Source organism: Narcine bancroftii, chromosome 3, assembly GCF_036971445.1.
Source record: "Narcine bancroftii isolate sNarBan1 chromosome 3, sNarBan1.hap1, whole genome shotgun sequence".
Taxonomy (NCBI): Eukaryota; Metazoa; Chordata; class Chondrichthyes; order Torpediniformes; family Narcinidae; genus Narcine; species Narcine bancroftii.
In genome coordinates this window covers 32,401,090-32,417,796 of record NC_091471.1, presented here as the reverse complement: position 1 = coordinate 32,417,796, position 16,707 = coordinate 32,401,090, and the positions used below count along the sequence as shown (strand labels likewise).

Genomic DNA, 16,707 nt, shown 5'->3' with positions numbered 1-16,707 from the left:
TTTGAAGTCAAGAATATTGCTTGTTTTTGTGTCACTTGCAAAGTTTGATATTGTGGCTCAAAATGTCGACTGCTATGTGACCTGCAGATTTCTTGTTTACCTAGATATTATGGCTTGTTCTCCCAAGTCTCAAGTAATTTATAAAAATAAAGTATCACCATACCAATCTGGGAATAGCACGATTTATCTTCATCCTCTCTAACACTGGTCTCTGCTACTCAGCTTTTTTTTTGTATCCTCGCTATCTGTGCCCTTTAGTGCAACGTGCTTCAGTTTTATATGGCACCTTCTGAAAAGCCGCCTGATAGTCCATTTGCACCACATTGTGTGCTTCCCTTCATCCATTTTATCAGTTAGTTTATGCAATAGTGATAAAATTGTTTGGGAGGATATGAATTTATAGTTGAAATGTTGAAACAATGCTTTTGACAGAACTAAGTTACTTGGTGTTCATTTTCCTTTTAACATTGAAAGGGCTTATTAAATCATATTTCTTCACAGATTTTGTGTATTTTATTTCAGCAAATAAATAGATTTTTATTTTGTGATTTGAAGATATTGGGCTAGTTGCTTGTAGTTTATACTTGCTGTTGTAGTAAAATTGTCTATTATAAAATTCTGTATATGTCTGCATTCAGAATTCCAGTAACTAATAGGTTTGGGAGCACTGTATTTTGAGCTAAGTTGCTCAATGATGTTTAATGAAAATGCATGTTGTGCAAAAGGTCAATGCTCTGTTCAGGTATATTTTTATTTCTTAAAAGCTCGTTAACAATTGGGTTCTGCTTGGTTGATACATAGGGCACGCCAAGATTGTGTGAAATGCGTCAGAGATTAATTTTCTGAATGCAAGCCTGTATGCATGTTTCTCATCACGTGGACTTTTTGAAGGAGATGGTATCAATTAATGTTAAAATATTATTTTTGTCATGTTCTTTGTGTAACACCTGCTTCAGCAGTTTTTTTTCCTTCATAACAAAGGCACATAATTGGTAGGCAACTTCCAAGAAGTATAGAAGAATTTCTTTTAATAATTGGTGAACATCAGATTAAACGCTGGGACTACTATTCTGACCTGGATAGGCAAATCTTAATCTACTGAAACGATTAAGTTAACAATCTTTTTACATTTGTGATTCAGAGTGATATTTATGTTTAAAAACATTTGTGTTTTTAAAAAAAAAAACAGCTTTTCTGGCAAGCTCAGAAATTACATCTAATATCTGGTGCAAATCTTTGTTGCTTAGTTGTTAAAATCATTGAATTTTTCCACCACTTTTATTTTCATGGTATTCAATTATTTTTTCCTTTGGTTAATTTCAGCACTCATCTGAGACACTGAACAAAAGTGGCAGCTTGTTTCCATATGAAATTGATGGTAAGTTTGTTTTGCATTTTTCTCCCAGGCAGATGCTTCAGAATAAATATAGTATTACAGAGTTTTGCAGCATTTCTAGCAACTTCAGTGAGAAGCGCCAGAATAGAACAAGTCTGAGTAAGCCAGTAATCCGTTCCAGCAGCCAGTTTAATTATGCATACTACATCAATTACCCACTTCTTTGTCCTTTGAGATCCTCTTTGGGCATAAGTATATGAATAGTACATTGCATTTTTATAGGATATTTAAAATAGTGTACCAGGTCAGTTCACAAAGGCATAATTAGAAAAGGTGAGAGAACCATATGACCTCAGCAAAGTAGTTAAAAGTTCTATTTTAAAATGACAAATTTCTCCAGCACTTTTATGCAATAAACTACAATCACAGTGGCTACAGATGCTGTGATTGTAGTTCAATACTGGAGAAACTCAGTAGGTCTTGTAGTGTTCTGTATGGTAAAGATACACAACCAACATTTTGGGCTTGATCCCTTTGTCAAGGTATGAGCATAAAGCAAGCAGGTCCCTGAACAACACAATGGGGTGGGGGGTTGGAAGGGGCAGGAGGAGGACCACAGGCAAGAGGTTACAGGTGGACATGGGTGGGAGGGCAGGAGAGAACATATTTGAATGGAATCTGGAATTGGTATCAATAGTACTTTTCCTAATTTGTATATCTTGTATTCTGTTCCTGCTCTTAGCTCTTCACCTCCATACTGGTTTTATGGAGAGAAGTCTGACGGTGTAAATAAATTGCCTATGAATTGTGCTGCAGTATTGTTCTAAATGCTGCAGTTCATGAAGATTCTATTAACCTTGGAAGGTTGTAGCTCCAATCAATCAGTTATATCAGAGCTTAAATCTGGTTTTGATGGCACAGTTGATGTAGTGGTTAGCACAACGCCATTACAGCGCCAGCGATCAGGACTGGGGTTTTGCAACCTAGACATGCTTGTAGTAAAGAGCTTTGTAGCAATTTTCAGTAAACTAGATGAGTTAAATTACTGGACTAGTAATCCTGAGGACTAAAAATGGTCTCGGTTATGATTCAAAATCTCTCTCTCTCTCTCGAGGACTCCAGGAAGTTTAAACATTATTAAATTGTAATTTAAACGCTCACATATTTAATAGTGACTATTAAGTTAATAGATTATAAGATCATCTGATTGATTGATTATCCTTAAATGAAACAAACCTGTTGTGTAGTCTATGTAATTCCAGAATCTCAGCACTGTTTTTGACTCTTGAGTGGCCTGCAAACCACTTGACCAAAGGTAAAGAGGATGGGCAGTAGTTACCCATTAGTTCATAAAAGAAAAATATAAATATCTTTAGTGCTTGATAGAAACTACGTATGAACCATCATCACTTTCCCTCTGTGCATGAACAAAAATGTTTAAAAAAGTAACTTTTTTACTTTACAAAAAGTTACAAACCAGAGCAAGAAAAATGGAGGTCTATTAAGAAAATAACTAATTCACTTGCAAGTGCTGAATCATTCTGGGCAATCCAGACTTTCGTCCTTTTAGCTAGTTTGAGGATCCAGCCCAATGAAAAGACTACTTCCACTTTCTTGGAGGAAAGACAATATGGGCAAGATTTAAAAAAAAAGGTCGGATTCTTGAAATGAAGGCTAAATCTAAGAATCAGAGCGACTTCAAGTCAAGTAAAAGTGAAGCATAACATTTTTTTAATTTAGAAAAAACACTTGTCACTTGGCTGCCATTAAGATTGTTAAGTGCCATTGCTCAGGGTGGAGAACACAATTCATTGCGTCCAGGCTAATGGGAATTTCCATGGATCTGTTAATAAACAAGCTAAATGTTCATAAATTGGCCAAATGATGCATTGGACTGAATTCTGCACATAATGCTACATAATGCCACTGAAGGAAAGTGCCTTAATTATTACCACTTGTTAAATCCTGATTCTTGTGGCTTCTCCTTCAATGGGTGTTGGTATTTCCTCATAATGTAAAATTTGCCATCCAAAATTGTGGGCCCAGTATTGTTGTAAACTGGGGTGATGACTAAACTGTAAATGTTTTTCTTGTCCTCAAATAGGGGTAATTGGGTGTTTTGCTTTAAATTTATTTTTAACTCAATTGTAAAGATAAAACAAATAATACAGTCACTTCCACATAGCCCAAACTTCCCTTAAGCTTCAGGTTATATTCTTTAAATGTGCACCATCCTTGCTCTTTTCAAAGAGATAATTCAGTTCTTAACTAATTAATTCTATGATATTGGGTGAAGCTGGAGTAAAGGGGCCTGATGGAGAATGGAGGAATAGTCCAGTCACCATATTAATCTGGGCATTCATGTTCAGTGACTTTTAAACTATAACATAAAAGTTGAATTGTGACTTTCTTGCTGAAAACATGGGCAATTTATTTAATCTAGTATATCTAACATGTATGCCATATACTACTTGCATGTGTTAGACAAAGACTAGTTATAACAAGATGCTTCATTCCTTTTTCCTCTTATCCTAATTACGGTAAAAGTTAAAGATGATTGCTCCACTGGCCTTGATGTTTTAGTAGTTCTTGATGTAATAGTGCATTGTGCTGTTATGTATGAATAATTGCAGATGCTTCCATTGTTCATTCCAAATTGTTTACGAATAGGCATGAAAAATTATTAACCTTGTTTTCATTTTTCTCAAATAGAAGGAAGTCCATGGGCACTCGTTAATAGAACTTGTCCGATTAAAGATGAAACAAATCGCAATGTGGCTTTTCCTTTCTCAACGTGCCTTGCAGACCACGTTGGGTTACAATGGCAGATCAACATGAATAAAACCTCTGTCTCCGGCTGGATCAGTGAGCTGAATCTCAATGAGAACTCGAGTGTTCCCTTGGCACCTCCTACTAAACGACATTGCAGGTCTCTTTCAGAGCCTGATGAATTGTCCCGGTGCCGATCCCCATGGAAACCCTGTAGTTCCAAGGTCTGGACTCCTGTGTCGAAACGGCGGTGCAACAGTGGTGGTAGTGCAACTTTACAGCGCTGCAACAGCCATGGAAGTGCCACATTACAACGAAGCACAAGCATCAATATGCTTCAGCATACCAGTAAACACACATTATCTCTTAACAACAGTATATTTAATATCACCAGCTTCAATACTTCACCAGTACCAAGACCCTCCTCTGCCAGCAGCGGTTTTGTAGACAGTAGTGAGGGAAGCACATCAAGTGTTCGTTGGAACTCTGCAGGACCTTTTGATTTTAACCCAAGGAGGCGGCTGTCACTTTCACAGGAACACATTACAGAGACTGCAAATCTCTTGCCTTCAGCAAGTAGCTCGCCCACCTCCACACCAGAGCTGAGCCGCCGACAGGGATTGCTGCGATGCCGTTCACAGCCTTGTGTTCTGAATGAAAGGAAATGTGGGCTGAAACGCAGGCGGGAGGAAGATGCCAGGTGGACGCGACCCTCTTTAGATTTTCTAAAGATGACGAGGGTAAGCTGTGAACGGAGTAAATTGCTAATATTTTAGTGTATAAATAATTTTCTTCCTTTGCCAATCTTCAAGTTCAATTTTCTTATTTATGGGAATGTCCACAGATGGGAAAGTGTGAAAATGAGAGGCAAAAAGTCCTTATCCCAAATACAAACATTTGATGTCATGGGAGACAGAACAGACACGAGCATTTGTCCCATTTAGTCAGTGATGACCATCAATTGTCCATTTACACTACAGCTACACAAACCCCATTTGATTTCTGAAGGGATGACCATTTTTCTCTGAGGAAAAATAATGCTGGAAATCTGAAATAAAAACAAAATGCTGGAAAAGCTCAGTAGGTTGTGCAGTATCTGAGGAAAGTAAAGCAAGAAGTTAATGTTTCACTTTGGCAACATTTGGTTGAATTTTAATCTTGTACTTAGAACCTGTATATAAATTTACTGAACTTGATCTTGGTGAACTTAATTATTTACAATGTTGATTCATTTTAACCAGCGCCCTGTCATTGTCATCGTTAACGCTGGACAGAAACCTCATTATTTGTATTTGAGTGATTGGAATAAAATGTAGCAAAACCAGCGTCGATTATTGAATGGCAAAACGTGGCTTGACCCATGTTATTGTCACAGTAACACCTGCCTGACTTCAAAATGCAGCTTTTGAAGCGAACCGAAGTACTATTTTTAAATAATTACAGCTTGAATATGATGAAAATTCAGTTAGTAATTGTGGGTTTGTTTTATACACAGCAGGAATTATAAATTGTGACAATATTTGGGACCATAGTCAAATCATTTACACATTTTTTTTTGAAAAAACATGTTTTGGAAAGGTTTTAAAAGCAAATTGATTTTCTTTTCATTAGCTTCCAACATATAACTTGGTGCAAAGTTGAACAAAGACAGGTTTACTCTTTGTGTTCAAAGAACAGCTGCTTTGCACCACATCTTCCTCATATAATTTTGTGGGGATAAAAGGATTTATTTTTTCCAAATTTTTGAAGCTACATGGAATGGATCTAAATGCCAATTCTTGGTGTGAACTGAGATAGTTTTCAATTGTCAGGGACTTTTATTTTGTAAATAGTTTTTTGGGGGGGAAATCCTGCTTTCTTAGAGATCTCTGGATAGAATTAATACAGTAACTGCAACTTGATGTTTTTGGCACTTCAAATGCATGCTTTTGACACTACAGAAATTAGAGTACCAGAAACCTTTGCATTGTACAGAGAAAAACAAATGAATTGGTTTGCAGAGTAATGTTCGTATCTCTTATTGAGACCACTCAAAACTTTATACCTTGGCTTTTGGTCACTTCTGAATATATTAAACATCAGTTTATAGATCGTGAAATTGTACAAATTCAATGCAGCAATGACCAGATCTTTTTTGGACGTATATTGAGTGAGGGATAAATATTGGCCATGACACCAAGGGGAATACCTCCATTTTGAAGTAACACCATTATACTTGTTCCTTTGAGTCCTTAGTTTGAAGTCTTAATTGAAATGAAGCACCACTGATGGATGGCAATTCTCTTTCAGTAATACATTAATGAAGAAGTTTATGGTTAACCTCTCTGAATTAGGACTTGAGTCCTCATATTAACTTGGTCTGGGTGCCAATAATTAAATCATAGAAACTAGAAACTTCACACAGTTTATCTTTTATTTCTGCACCCCCCCCCCCCCCAAACAATGTGAATGTGTGTTAGACTTTTGGCACAGACATGTTATTGTAAATTTCAAAATTCATCTTGGTGACCTAGTACTGATCTGAAAAATATATTTGCTTTTACTATTTTTGAACACTGTTAAAGTTTGCTTTATGCTTTCTGAAGAATTATGTCCGAGCAGCTGAACTTGTTTAAGGGTATTAGAAATTTGGTTTTGCTATTGTACCTGAGAATGTCTGAAGAACAAAGGAGACGTTGTTGAAATGTAAAATGATTTATAGAAATATTCCTCAAATATAAATTATGTTAATGAGGTTACATTAATTTATATTTTGTGTAGCTACAATTGTGATGGGCATTATTAACATGCTGGGGTTCTTGTAGCGGCTTTTCATCAGTACCTTGGTAACACTGGGATACTGACCCAGTAAAAGGTAACATATATCCATGTTTTCATCGTACTTGATTTATTGGTCATGCTCTCTCGCCGTTGTTAATCTTTCTCTACAATCATAGTTTCAGGAAAGGAGGATGCTACCTAAGCTTGATTCATTGTTACAAGCGTCCTGCATGTTCCAGTATTTGTCTTTTGCAAGCCCCAGGGATGGAGAATGACATGTTGTCACAGTATTCTATAATCTTTGAAGTGGCTGAGTCTTTTGGGATTCACAGATTGGACAGATGGAGTCTGACAAGCAGCTGTATAAATTTGTTGGATTATTTTATCTATTTTTGTGGTTTGCACTTGGTTTCCACCTTCCTAGTGCCTTTTCTCAAGATGTAGGAGGAGAAGTAGGCCAATCGAGTCTGCTCCACCATTTTATAATGAGCTTGCTGTGATAGAGCTCTTGCATTAGAAATAGGAGTTGGCTCTCTGGGTTGTGAGCCTACTTCACCATTCATAAGATCATGGTTGATATCCGACTGTACCTTATAACATCAATTTCCCCTTATTCAAAAATATTATCTAATTGTGTCTTAAATACATTCAATGAAGCTGAGAATTCCACAGATCCACTATTCTCTTTATCTTATTTAAATCTACTCCCCTGATTTTGAGGTTATGTCCTCTAGTTCCAATCTCACCTGAGTGGAAACAAACTTCCTATCTCTATCATGTATATCCCATTCATAATGTTGTCTCTGGGATTCCATCCCTGCGCCCCTCCACCTCACACACACACACACACACACACTTATCATTATGAACTCCAGTGAGTTTAGACCCATGCTACTCGATCTCTCCTTATGAGATAACTCCTTCATTTGTGGAATCAAGAAGATGAACCTCCTGTGCACTGCCTCCAAAGTCAGTGTATCCTTTCTCAAGTAAGGAGACTAGACTGCAAACAGGACTCCAGGTGCAGTCTCACCAATACCCCTGTACAGTTGCAGCAGTATATCCCTGCTCTTAAATTCAATCCCTCTAGCCATGAAGGCCAACATCCCATTGGTTGCCTTGATTACCTTCTGCACCTGCAAACTAACATTGCAAGATCACTTTGCATGACAATCGTGCTTCAGTTTTTCACCATTTAAATAGTAGACTGTTGCTATTGTTTTTCCAAAGTGGAAGTGTTTTTATCTTGGAATGAGTGTTTGAGCAAGTCTAGGGTCACAAATGCATGTAGCCTGCTCATTGGAGTTCATGGTGTAATCAGATATCCCTTTTACACAGCAGTTAAAAGACTGGAATTAACTGCCTTTTAACCACTTTACTTGCCTGTGTGAACATGGGATGGGGGAGTCATTTTCATCTCGTGTATTACCTGCCATGATAGGTAGAATCAGCTCCTGCCTGAAAGGCTTACCCACCTTCCCCAGGTCCAGGGCGGTCGAAAGTTTTGATAACATTGAATGCGTGTGACTTATCAGCGTGAGATTCAAATTTGAATCTGGTCACGAGAAGGTCACTGCCTGGTGCGTACATTATGCATCACACAGGACGCCGATGCTGTAATGCTGCAGGTCCCATCTCCTTTTGCTCCGGTGTGCTGGGTTGCTATATAAAAGGTCGCACTGACCTGGCTTTTCTCGGTTCAGCATGAACGTCCCGACCTGACTTTAAACACGGGTCGTTCACACGTCAATTAAGTAGGATCTCTGTGTAAAAGAGGTAAGCGTATTGATACGAGCCCAAAGGACTCACTAAGACAAATGGTTACTTAAACAAAAGTAGCTTTTAATTTTCTTTAAACGTAAAAACAGACGCACACACTTGCCCCATCATGGGTTTTCCAAATGATAACCTGTTCTTCCAGATCACCCAAAGTTCCTCTTGTTTCCCTTATTTCAGGAGAAACACTCTACCTAATCATTTCCTCTTGTAAGGACTACAGGGTTTACAACAGGCTGAACTCAGAACTCCCAACTAGTCTTCATAATGGGGTTTTCAACAAGCCTGTAGCTTGCCATGTTGCAGCCTCAAAAGCTCTCTCTCTCTCCCCCCCCCCCCTCCTTATAAGAGCCAAGCTTCCTCCCAAGGCTCCAAGTCCAATCCTTGAAAGATCTTTATCAGCACTTGAGCCTGGATTTTAACTTTTGCATCTGCTTCTGAAGTTCCTTCCAAAGCAGTTCCATTGTCTTTTGCAAAGCTGCTGGTCTGGCTTCAGCAAAGCACTTGCTTTTTAAATGAGATGTGAAGTGTAAGTATTTATTTGTGAAGTGACCTACACCGAATCCCCACAATCTATCTCTTTTAAAAACATATTTATAATGTATAATATAACCCGTAACAGTATTGACTGATTAGACAATTTTGTATAATACAGGTACACGATCCTTTATCCGGAACCCTTGGGGGACAGTGTGTTCCGAATTTTGGATTTTTCTGGATTTCAGAAAGCCCACTCGGCCGCCTCCCCCCCAAGCGCTGACCACCTCTCCCCCCCAAGCGCTGACCACCTCTCCCCCCCAAGTGCTGACCACCTCTCCCCCCAAGCGCTGACCACCTCTCCCCCCTCAAGCGCTGACCACCTCTCCCCCGCCAAGCGCCGGCCGCCTCTCTCCCCACTTACCAGATTTTGGAGCTTTCCAGACTTTGGATAAAGGATCATTTACCTGAATTATATTTCTGTTTTATTATTTGACAGTAAATAGTATCTGATCTAATTTTATGTTGAGCTAATGGATAAGACATAGCCCAATGGTGACGTGGAAATTGATAAAGAGTCTAGATAATGTTGACAGTGTTCTTGTGAGACTTGTGGTTCTGCCTCTTGGTTTCCCTGATCTTGCAAGATCGTACTTGGATTTATAAACGGTTAGGTCTCCTGACTCTGACCTTTTCAATTACAAATTGACTTTGAATCCTTGAATACAGATCAGTCTACTGACTCGATCCAGTTGTACAAGATGTCATCTGCATCCTCAGACCATTGTTTGACGATTTACCTCACCAGTCCTTCCTTCCCTTTGCTGCTTCTTGTATACAGGTAGCAGCACAGCCTGATGATCAGACTTGCCAAATTTTGAGCATGGGATGGAACTAGCAATAACTTAACATTAGTTGCTGATCCCATTAAGTAGCACATGATCATTTCTGATGTGATACGAACGTTTAACTACATTAAGATAGCTCAGACTGAAATATTCTCCAGTGTTCTTACACTGTGAAAAAAATTATTGCACATCTGATGTTCGGAACCTGCCTTTGTACATTGTGCAGACATGCATTATGCATACTCCAACAGTTCTTCCAGGAGTTTATATGCACTCGATGACATTTTGGAGTTCACATATTAGTCAATTTCTCAGAAGAGATGAGAATTTTTAACCTATCAAAAAATGAAAGCGTAACATTTTTAAATTTTATTTTAGAGACACCACACAATAGAAGGTTCTTCTGTTCCATAAAACCTGTGCTGTCCAATTACACCCAATTAACCTCCCAACCCTGTATGTTTTGGAGGATGAGAGGAGACCAGAGAATCCCCATGCAGGTCATGGGGAGAACAGCCTGATGTAGGTGAACCTGTGGTCTAATTGAATGAACACAGTGTGGAGGGCCAGCAAGAGGGCTGTTGTGACAATAGATGAACTGAAGTAGGTCCAGTTCCTTTCTGAGATAGATGTTGATTTGCTCCATAACCAAACTCTCCAAGCACTTGTATTGTTGAATTCATGTTAGGTTGATTTGCTGGGTTGCTTGCAGAAGAACTGTTCTAGCTGTATAATATGATAATAAAATTGCCTCCTTTGGAATATTTTGTGTTCCTGTGTTTTCACTTGTAAGCTCTCAGGTAGATTCAGATAGTTTGTGCCCAGGCAATTATAGGTAAGATATTTGTAGAATAGAGCATTATAAAAGATTGGGAGGGACATACAGAGCAGAGGGAGCTTCTGGGATTGGGATGGGGAGTAGGTGTAGATGGTGAGGTGAGTGAAGGCTCATCCACCCAAATATTTTCAATGTTTTCTATAGGGGAGGTCCATTTAATTTGGCTTTGCCAGAGGCAAATGGACAGTGAGTGTAAAGCTTTGCATTGACTGCTGGCTTGAAGCATGGTCCAGGATGTCACTGATGGTTTGCACATTGGCACTGCATTGTCATTAACTACCTGACAGGTGGAATTTTCTGCCTTTTGGGGGAAATAGCAGGTGGCCTTGGAGGATGATTTCAGCCTGTTCTGATTCTAAGGTTGGTGTTGAAGATGTATGTCCAGATGTGCAACCAGCAGAATGGTAACTTGGTAAGATGCACATGACATCACATGCATGTATGTACATGACATCACATGCAACCCTGAGGTTCTTTTTCTTGCTTGTGAGGTAGAATTATCCCTTATTGTAGTGCAAAAAGAACTGACTCAACATACACATGCAAACAAGTAAAGAAATATAATCAAACTGCAATGCAGAAAAATGAAAAAATGTTTGTCTTTCTGAAACCTTTTAACTTCTTCATTTGTAGTTCATTGCTGTAATTATTGCAGTTAAGTTAAACGTGACCACTGCATCATTTAGTTACTAGATATTTCTGCTTAAATACAATGCGAATTGAAATATTAGATGCCAGAAATGTTCTTGTTATTAGATGTTGATGCTACTTCCACAAAAAAAAACTGAACTCTAGCTTCACGAAAAGATGCACCCAATACACTTAGTACCAGACTTCCCAAACTCATGGAATAAAGACCCATCAATCCACAAAGCATTTTCATTGTGTGACAATGAGACGTTTTCTTTAGCCTGGCCCATCAATGTTGAGTAATCTTTATCAGAAGTTTTATATTATCTGATTTCGTTAAGTGAAACACAGAAGTCTTTAGATGCTGTGATTGTAGTCAAGGCCCGATACGTTGGTATTACATCTTTACCTCTTATGGGTGCTGCCAGACTGACTGGGTTCCTCCAGTATTTCTGTAAATCTGATTTCTTCACCTTTCTTGCCTTTGCCATTATTGAGAAATACCGATGAATTCTTTAAACCTAGCCAATAAGTTTCCTTCTGCTCCCTCAATTTAAATTTTATTTATTAAAGTTTAAATTTAGACATACAGCATGGTAACAGGCCATTGTGGCCCATGAGTCTGTGCCACTCAATTAACTTATACCCCTGGCACATTTTGAATGGTGGGAAAAAAACAGAACCCCTGGGGAAAACTCATGCAGACATGGGGAAAACATGCAAACTCCTGACAGACAACAGGGGATTCGAACCCAGGTTCCAATTTCTGGCACTGTAAAGGCGTTGCGCTGACTGCAAAGCTAACCGTGTTACCATGTACCTTTTACCTGCAAAAGAAAATTGAGTTAGTATGTCATGGAGTGTTATGCGGTTCTTCATGTCATTGCCATTGTTGAACATCTGCTGATGTGTTGCAGCTGAGACCAGGTTTGAGGCTTGCAGCAGAACGAGCATATTGAGGGTGCATTGGGGGACCATGCAAATGTATGGATTGATATTGTTGATGGTGAATTGGCCAGTGAGGCTAGAGAAATTCATATATTTTAATGCCAGGAGTATTGTAAAAAAGGTGGATGAGCTGAAGGTGTGGATTGATACTTGGAAGTATGATGTGGTAGCGATTAGTGAGACATGGTTGCAGGAGGGATGTGATTGGCAACTGAATATCCCTGGGTTTCGTTGTTTTAGGTGTGATAGAGTCGGAGGGGCAAGAGGAGGTGGGGTTGCATTGCTTGTCAGGGAAAATATTACAGCGGTGCCTAGGAAGGATAGATTAGAGGGCACATCCACGGAGGCTATTTGGGTGGAACTGAGGAGTAGGAAAGGAGAGGTTACACTTGTAGGGGTGTATTATAGACCACCCGGAGGGGACCGAGGCCTAGAGGAGCAAATCTGTAGGGAGATAGTAGATATTTGTGATAAGCACAGGGTTGTAATTATGGGAGATTTTAATTTTCCACATATAGATTGGGAAACACATTCTGTGAAAGGAATGGATGGGTTAGAGTTTGTGAAATGTGTGCAAGATAGTTTTTTACAACAATATGTAGAGGTGCCGACCAGAGAAGGAGCAGTGTTAGATCTACTGTTGGCAAATGGGATGGGTCAAGTGACGGAGGTTAGTGTTGGCGAGCACTTCGGGTCCAGTGATCATAATGCCATCAGCTTCAATGTCATTATGGAAAGAGAGAAATCAGGGCCAAGGATTGAGGTTTTTGATTGGGGAAAAGCTAGATTTGAGGAGATGCGAAAGGACTTGCAGGGTGTGCATTGGGACAATTTGTTTTATGGGCAGGATGTAGTAGAGAGATGGAAGTCTTTTAAAGATCAGATTTTGAGAGTGCAAAAGCTTTATGTTCCTGTTAGGTTAAAAGGAGGGGCAAAAGGTTTGAGAGAGCCGTGGTTTTCAAGGAATATTGGAAACTTGGTTCGAAGAAAAAGGGAGGCGTACATTAGATATAAGAAGCATGGAGTTAAGGAGATGTTTGAAAGATACATTGAATGTAAGAGGAATCTTAAGAGAGGAATTAGGAAAGCTAAAAGAAGGTACGAGAAAACTATGGCAAGCAGGGTGAAAACAAATCCAAAGGAGTTCTACAAATATGTTAATGGTAAGAGGAAAGCTAGAGACAAAATTGGTCCCTTAGAAAATCAGAGTGGAAAACTGTGTGTGGAACCTAGAGAAATGGGGGAGATATTGAACAGTTTCTTTTCTTCGGTATTCACTAAGGAGAAGGATATTGGGAGATGTGGGATAAAAAAAGCAAATTGGGTAAATATGAGGAATATAGAGATTACAAAAGGTGTAGTTTTAAGGCTTTTGAAGAATATAAAGGTGGATAAGTCTCCAGGACCAGTCGGGATCTTCCCCAGGACATTGAGAGAAGTGAAGGAGGAAATAGCAGAGGCTCTGGCAGTAATTTTTCGAATGTCATTAGATATGGGGATAGTGCCGGAGGATTGGCGCATTGCGCATGTGGTTCCGTTATTTAAAAAGGGTTCAAGGAGGAAGCCTGGCAACTATCGGCCTGTAAGTTTGACGTCTGTGGTAGGTAAATTAATGGAGAAAATTCTTAGAGATAGTACTTATAAACATCTGGATAGACAGGGTCTGATCAGGAGCACTCAACATGGATTTGTGGGAGGAAGGTCATGTTTGACCAATCTGATTGAATTTTTTGAAGAGGTGACTAGGAATGTGGATGAGGGTAGCGCAGTGGATGTTGTCTATATGGACTTCAGTAAGGCCTTCGATAAGGTACCACATGGAAGGTTAGTTAGGAAGGTGCAGTCTTTAGGTATAAATTTTGAGATAGTCAAATGGATTGAACATTGGCTGAAAGGGAGAGGCCAGAGAGTGGTAGTGGATAATTGTCTGTCAGGTTGGAGGCCGGTGACCAGTGGTGTGCCTCAAGGATCTGTATTGGGCCCATTGTTGTTCGTTATATACATTAATGATCTAGATGATGGGGTGGTGAATTGGATTAGTAAATATGCAGACGATACTAAGATAGGTGGAATAGTGGATAATGAAGAAGGTTTTCTAGGATTGCAGAGGGATTTGGGCTGCTTAGAAAAGTGGGCTGAAAAATGGCAGATGGAATTTAATGCTGATAAGTGTGAGGTGCTTCATTTTGGTAAGAAGAATCAGAATAGGACATATGTGGTAAATGGGAGAGCATTGAGGAATACAGAAGAGCAGAAAGATTTAGGAGTGACGGTACATCGTTCCCTGAAGGTAGAAACTCACGTGAATAGGGTGGTGAAGAAGGCTTTTAGTATGCTGGCCTTTATCAATCATTGCATGGAATATAGGAGTTGGGAGGTGATGTTGAGATTGTATAAGACGTTGGTGCGGCCTAATTTGGAGTTCTGTGTGCAGTTCTGGTCGCCTAATTATAGGAAGGATATAAACAGAGTGGAGAGAGTGCAGAGAAGGTTTACCAGAATGTTGCCTGGGTTTAAGCATCTGGAGTATGGGGAGAGATTGGACAGATTGGGTCTTTATTCTTTGGAGCGTAGAAGGTTGAGAGGGGATTTGATAGAAGTATTTAAGATTATGAAAGGGATAGACAGAGTGGATGTGGATAGACTATTTCCGTTAAGAGGAGGAAAGATTAAAACAAGAGGACATGAGTTAAGAATTAAGGGGCAGAGGTTTAGAGGTAACATGAGGGGGAACTTCTTTACTCAGAGAGTGGTAGCTGTGTGGAATGATCTTCCGGGAGAAATAGTGGCGGCGGAGTCAATTGTATTATTTAAGAAAAGGTTGGACAGGTATATGGATGAGAGGAAGATGGAGGGTTATGGGCATTGTGCAGGGAGGTGGGATTAGAAAGGGGTGTTTGGTTCGGTGCGGACTAGAAGGGCCTAATGGCCTGTTTCCGTGCTGTAATTATTATTATTATTATTATTATTAAGTAGCTGGCGAGAAATGGCTAGTGAAGATATATTCAATAACCTCTGTAAGGGTGCTGAACTATCTTTAAGGTAGTCAACTGTAGAGGAGTCACGTGATGGAGTAGTGGCCGGTCAGGGAATTCCAGCCCTCTCCGGAAAAGTTGAAAAAAAAACGCACAAAACACAAAGGTACAAGAATAAAAATTAAAACAAAGTAAAAGTAAAGGTGAGAAGAAAATGGCAACGAAAAGAGAAAAGTCGAAAGCAACGGGAAGAAGAGAAGATGAAAGAACGTCGGAAGAAGAAGGTGAAGGCCTTACCTGTCCGAGGAGGCCCGCCGCGGAGAGAGAAGCCCGCTCCCTCAGGTCGGTGGAAGTCCCAAGCTCGGGACTGCAAAAATGGCTCGCGGAGCCGAGTAAAAGTGCGCAGCCGCGCATGAAAAAAAGCACACTGACGGGAGTGGGGAGCAGTTGAGGAGTCGATCTCCACAGCTGAGAGTGACAGCTGCAACACAGCAACAGGAAGAGAACAGAAAATAACGAGAACAAGAAAGAAGAGAGCAAAAAGAAAACAAGGAAACAACAGATGGTCAACCCAGAGGAAGAAGAAGAAGAACATAGAGAAATGGAAGAAGGGAAAGGCAGGACAATGGATATATATTTTTTTAAAGAATATATGGAATCAGTGAAAGAATGGCAATTACAAGAATTTAATGAGATTAAAAAGAAGAATTAAGAGTGCAGAAGAAAAAATGAATAAAATAGAAATGGTCATATCAGAGATAGGAAAAAGAGTGGATAATGTGGAAGAACGAGAAATAATCGTAGAAATGGAAGTAGAGGACTTAAAAGAGAAATTAGAAGAATCTAATAAAAAAGTTAAAGAGGCACATGAGCTGTTAGCTCAGAAGATAGATATAATGGAAAACTATAATAGAAGAAATAATATAAAGATAGTGGGCCTTAAGGAAGATGAAGAAGGCAAGAATATGAGAGAATTTATAAAAGATTGGATCCCCAGGGTCCAAGGAAGACCAGAACTACAGGAAGAAATGGAAATAGAGAGGGCACATAGAACACTAGCCCCGAAACCACAACCGCAGCAAAAACCAAGATCCATTTTAGTAAAATTCTTAAGATATACAACAAGAAAAAATATTTTGGAGAAAGCAATGAATAAAATAAGAGAAGACAAAAAGCCACTGGAATACAAAGGTCAAAAAATTTTTTTCTATCCAGACATAAGTTTTGAACTCCTGAAGAAGAGGAAGGAGTTCAATATAGCAAAAACGATCCTATGGAAAAAAGGATATAAATTTATGTTAAAGTACCCAGCGGTACTTAAAATAGTTATTCCAGGGCAACAAAACAGAC

At 39.3% G+C, this 16,707-nt stretch overlaps 1 protein-coding gene across 18 annotated transcripts in view; it reads left to right on the top strand.

Annotated features, from left to right (window-relative positions):
• Window positions 1-16,707, top strand: part of LOC138757050 (protein FAM53A-like) — a 181,706-nt gene that overhangs the window by 64,077 nt on the left and 100,922 nt on the right. For all 18 annotated transcript variants that reach the window (XR_011353311.1, XR_011353310.1, XM_069923726.1 and 15 more), the window contains 2 exons: window positions 1,324-1,378; window positions 4,049-4,845. Coding sequence is in view for 16 of the 18 variants with exons in the window: in XM_069923726.1 (XP_069779827.1) it covers window positions 1,324-1,378; window positions 4,049-4,845 (852 nt within the window). In the remaining 2 variants the exon portion in view is untranslated. The remainder of the gene's footprint in view (window positions 1-1,323; window positions 1,379-4,048; window positions 4,846-16,707) is intronic.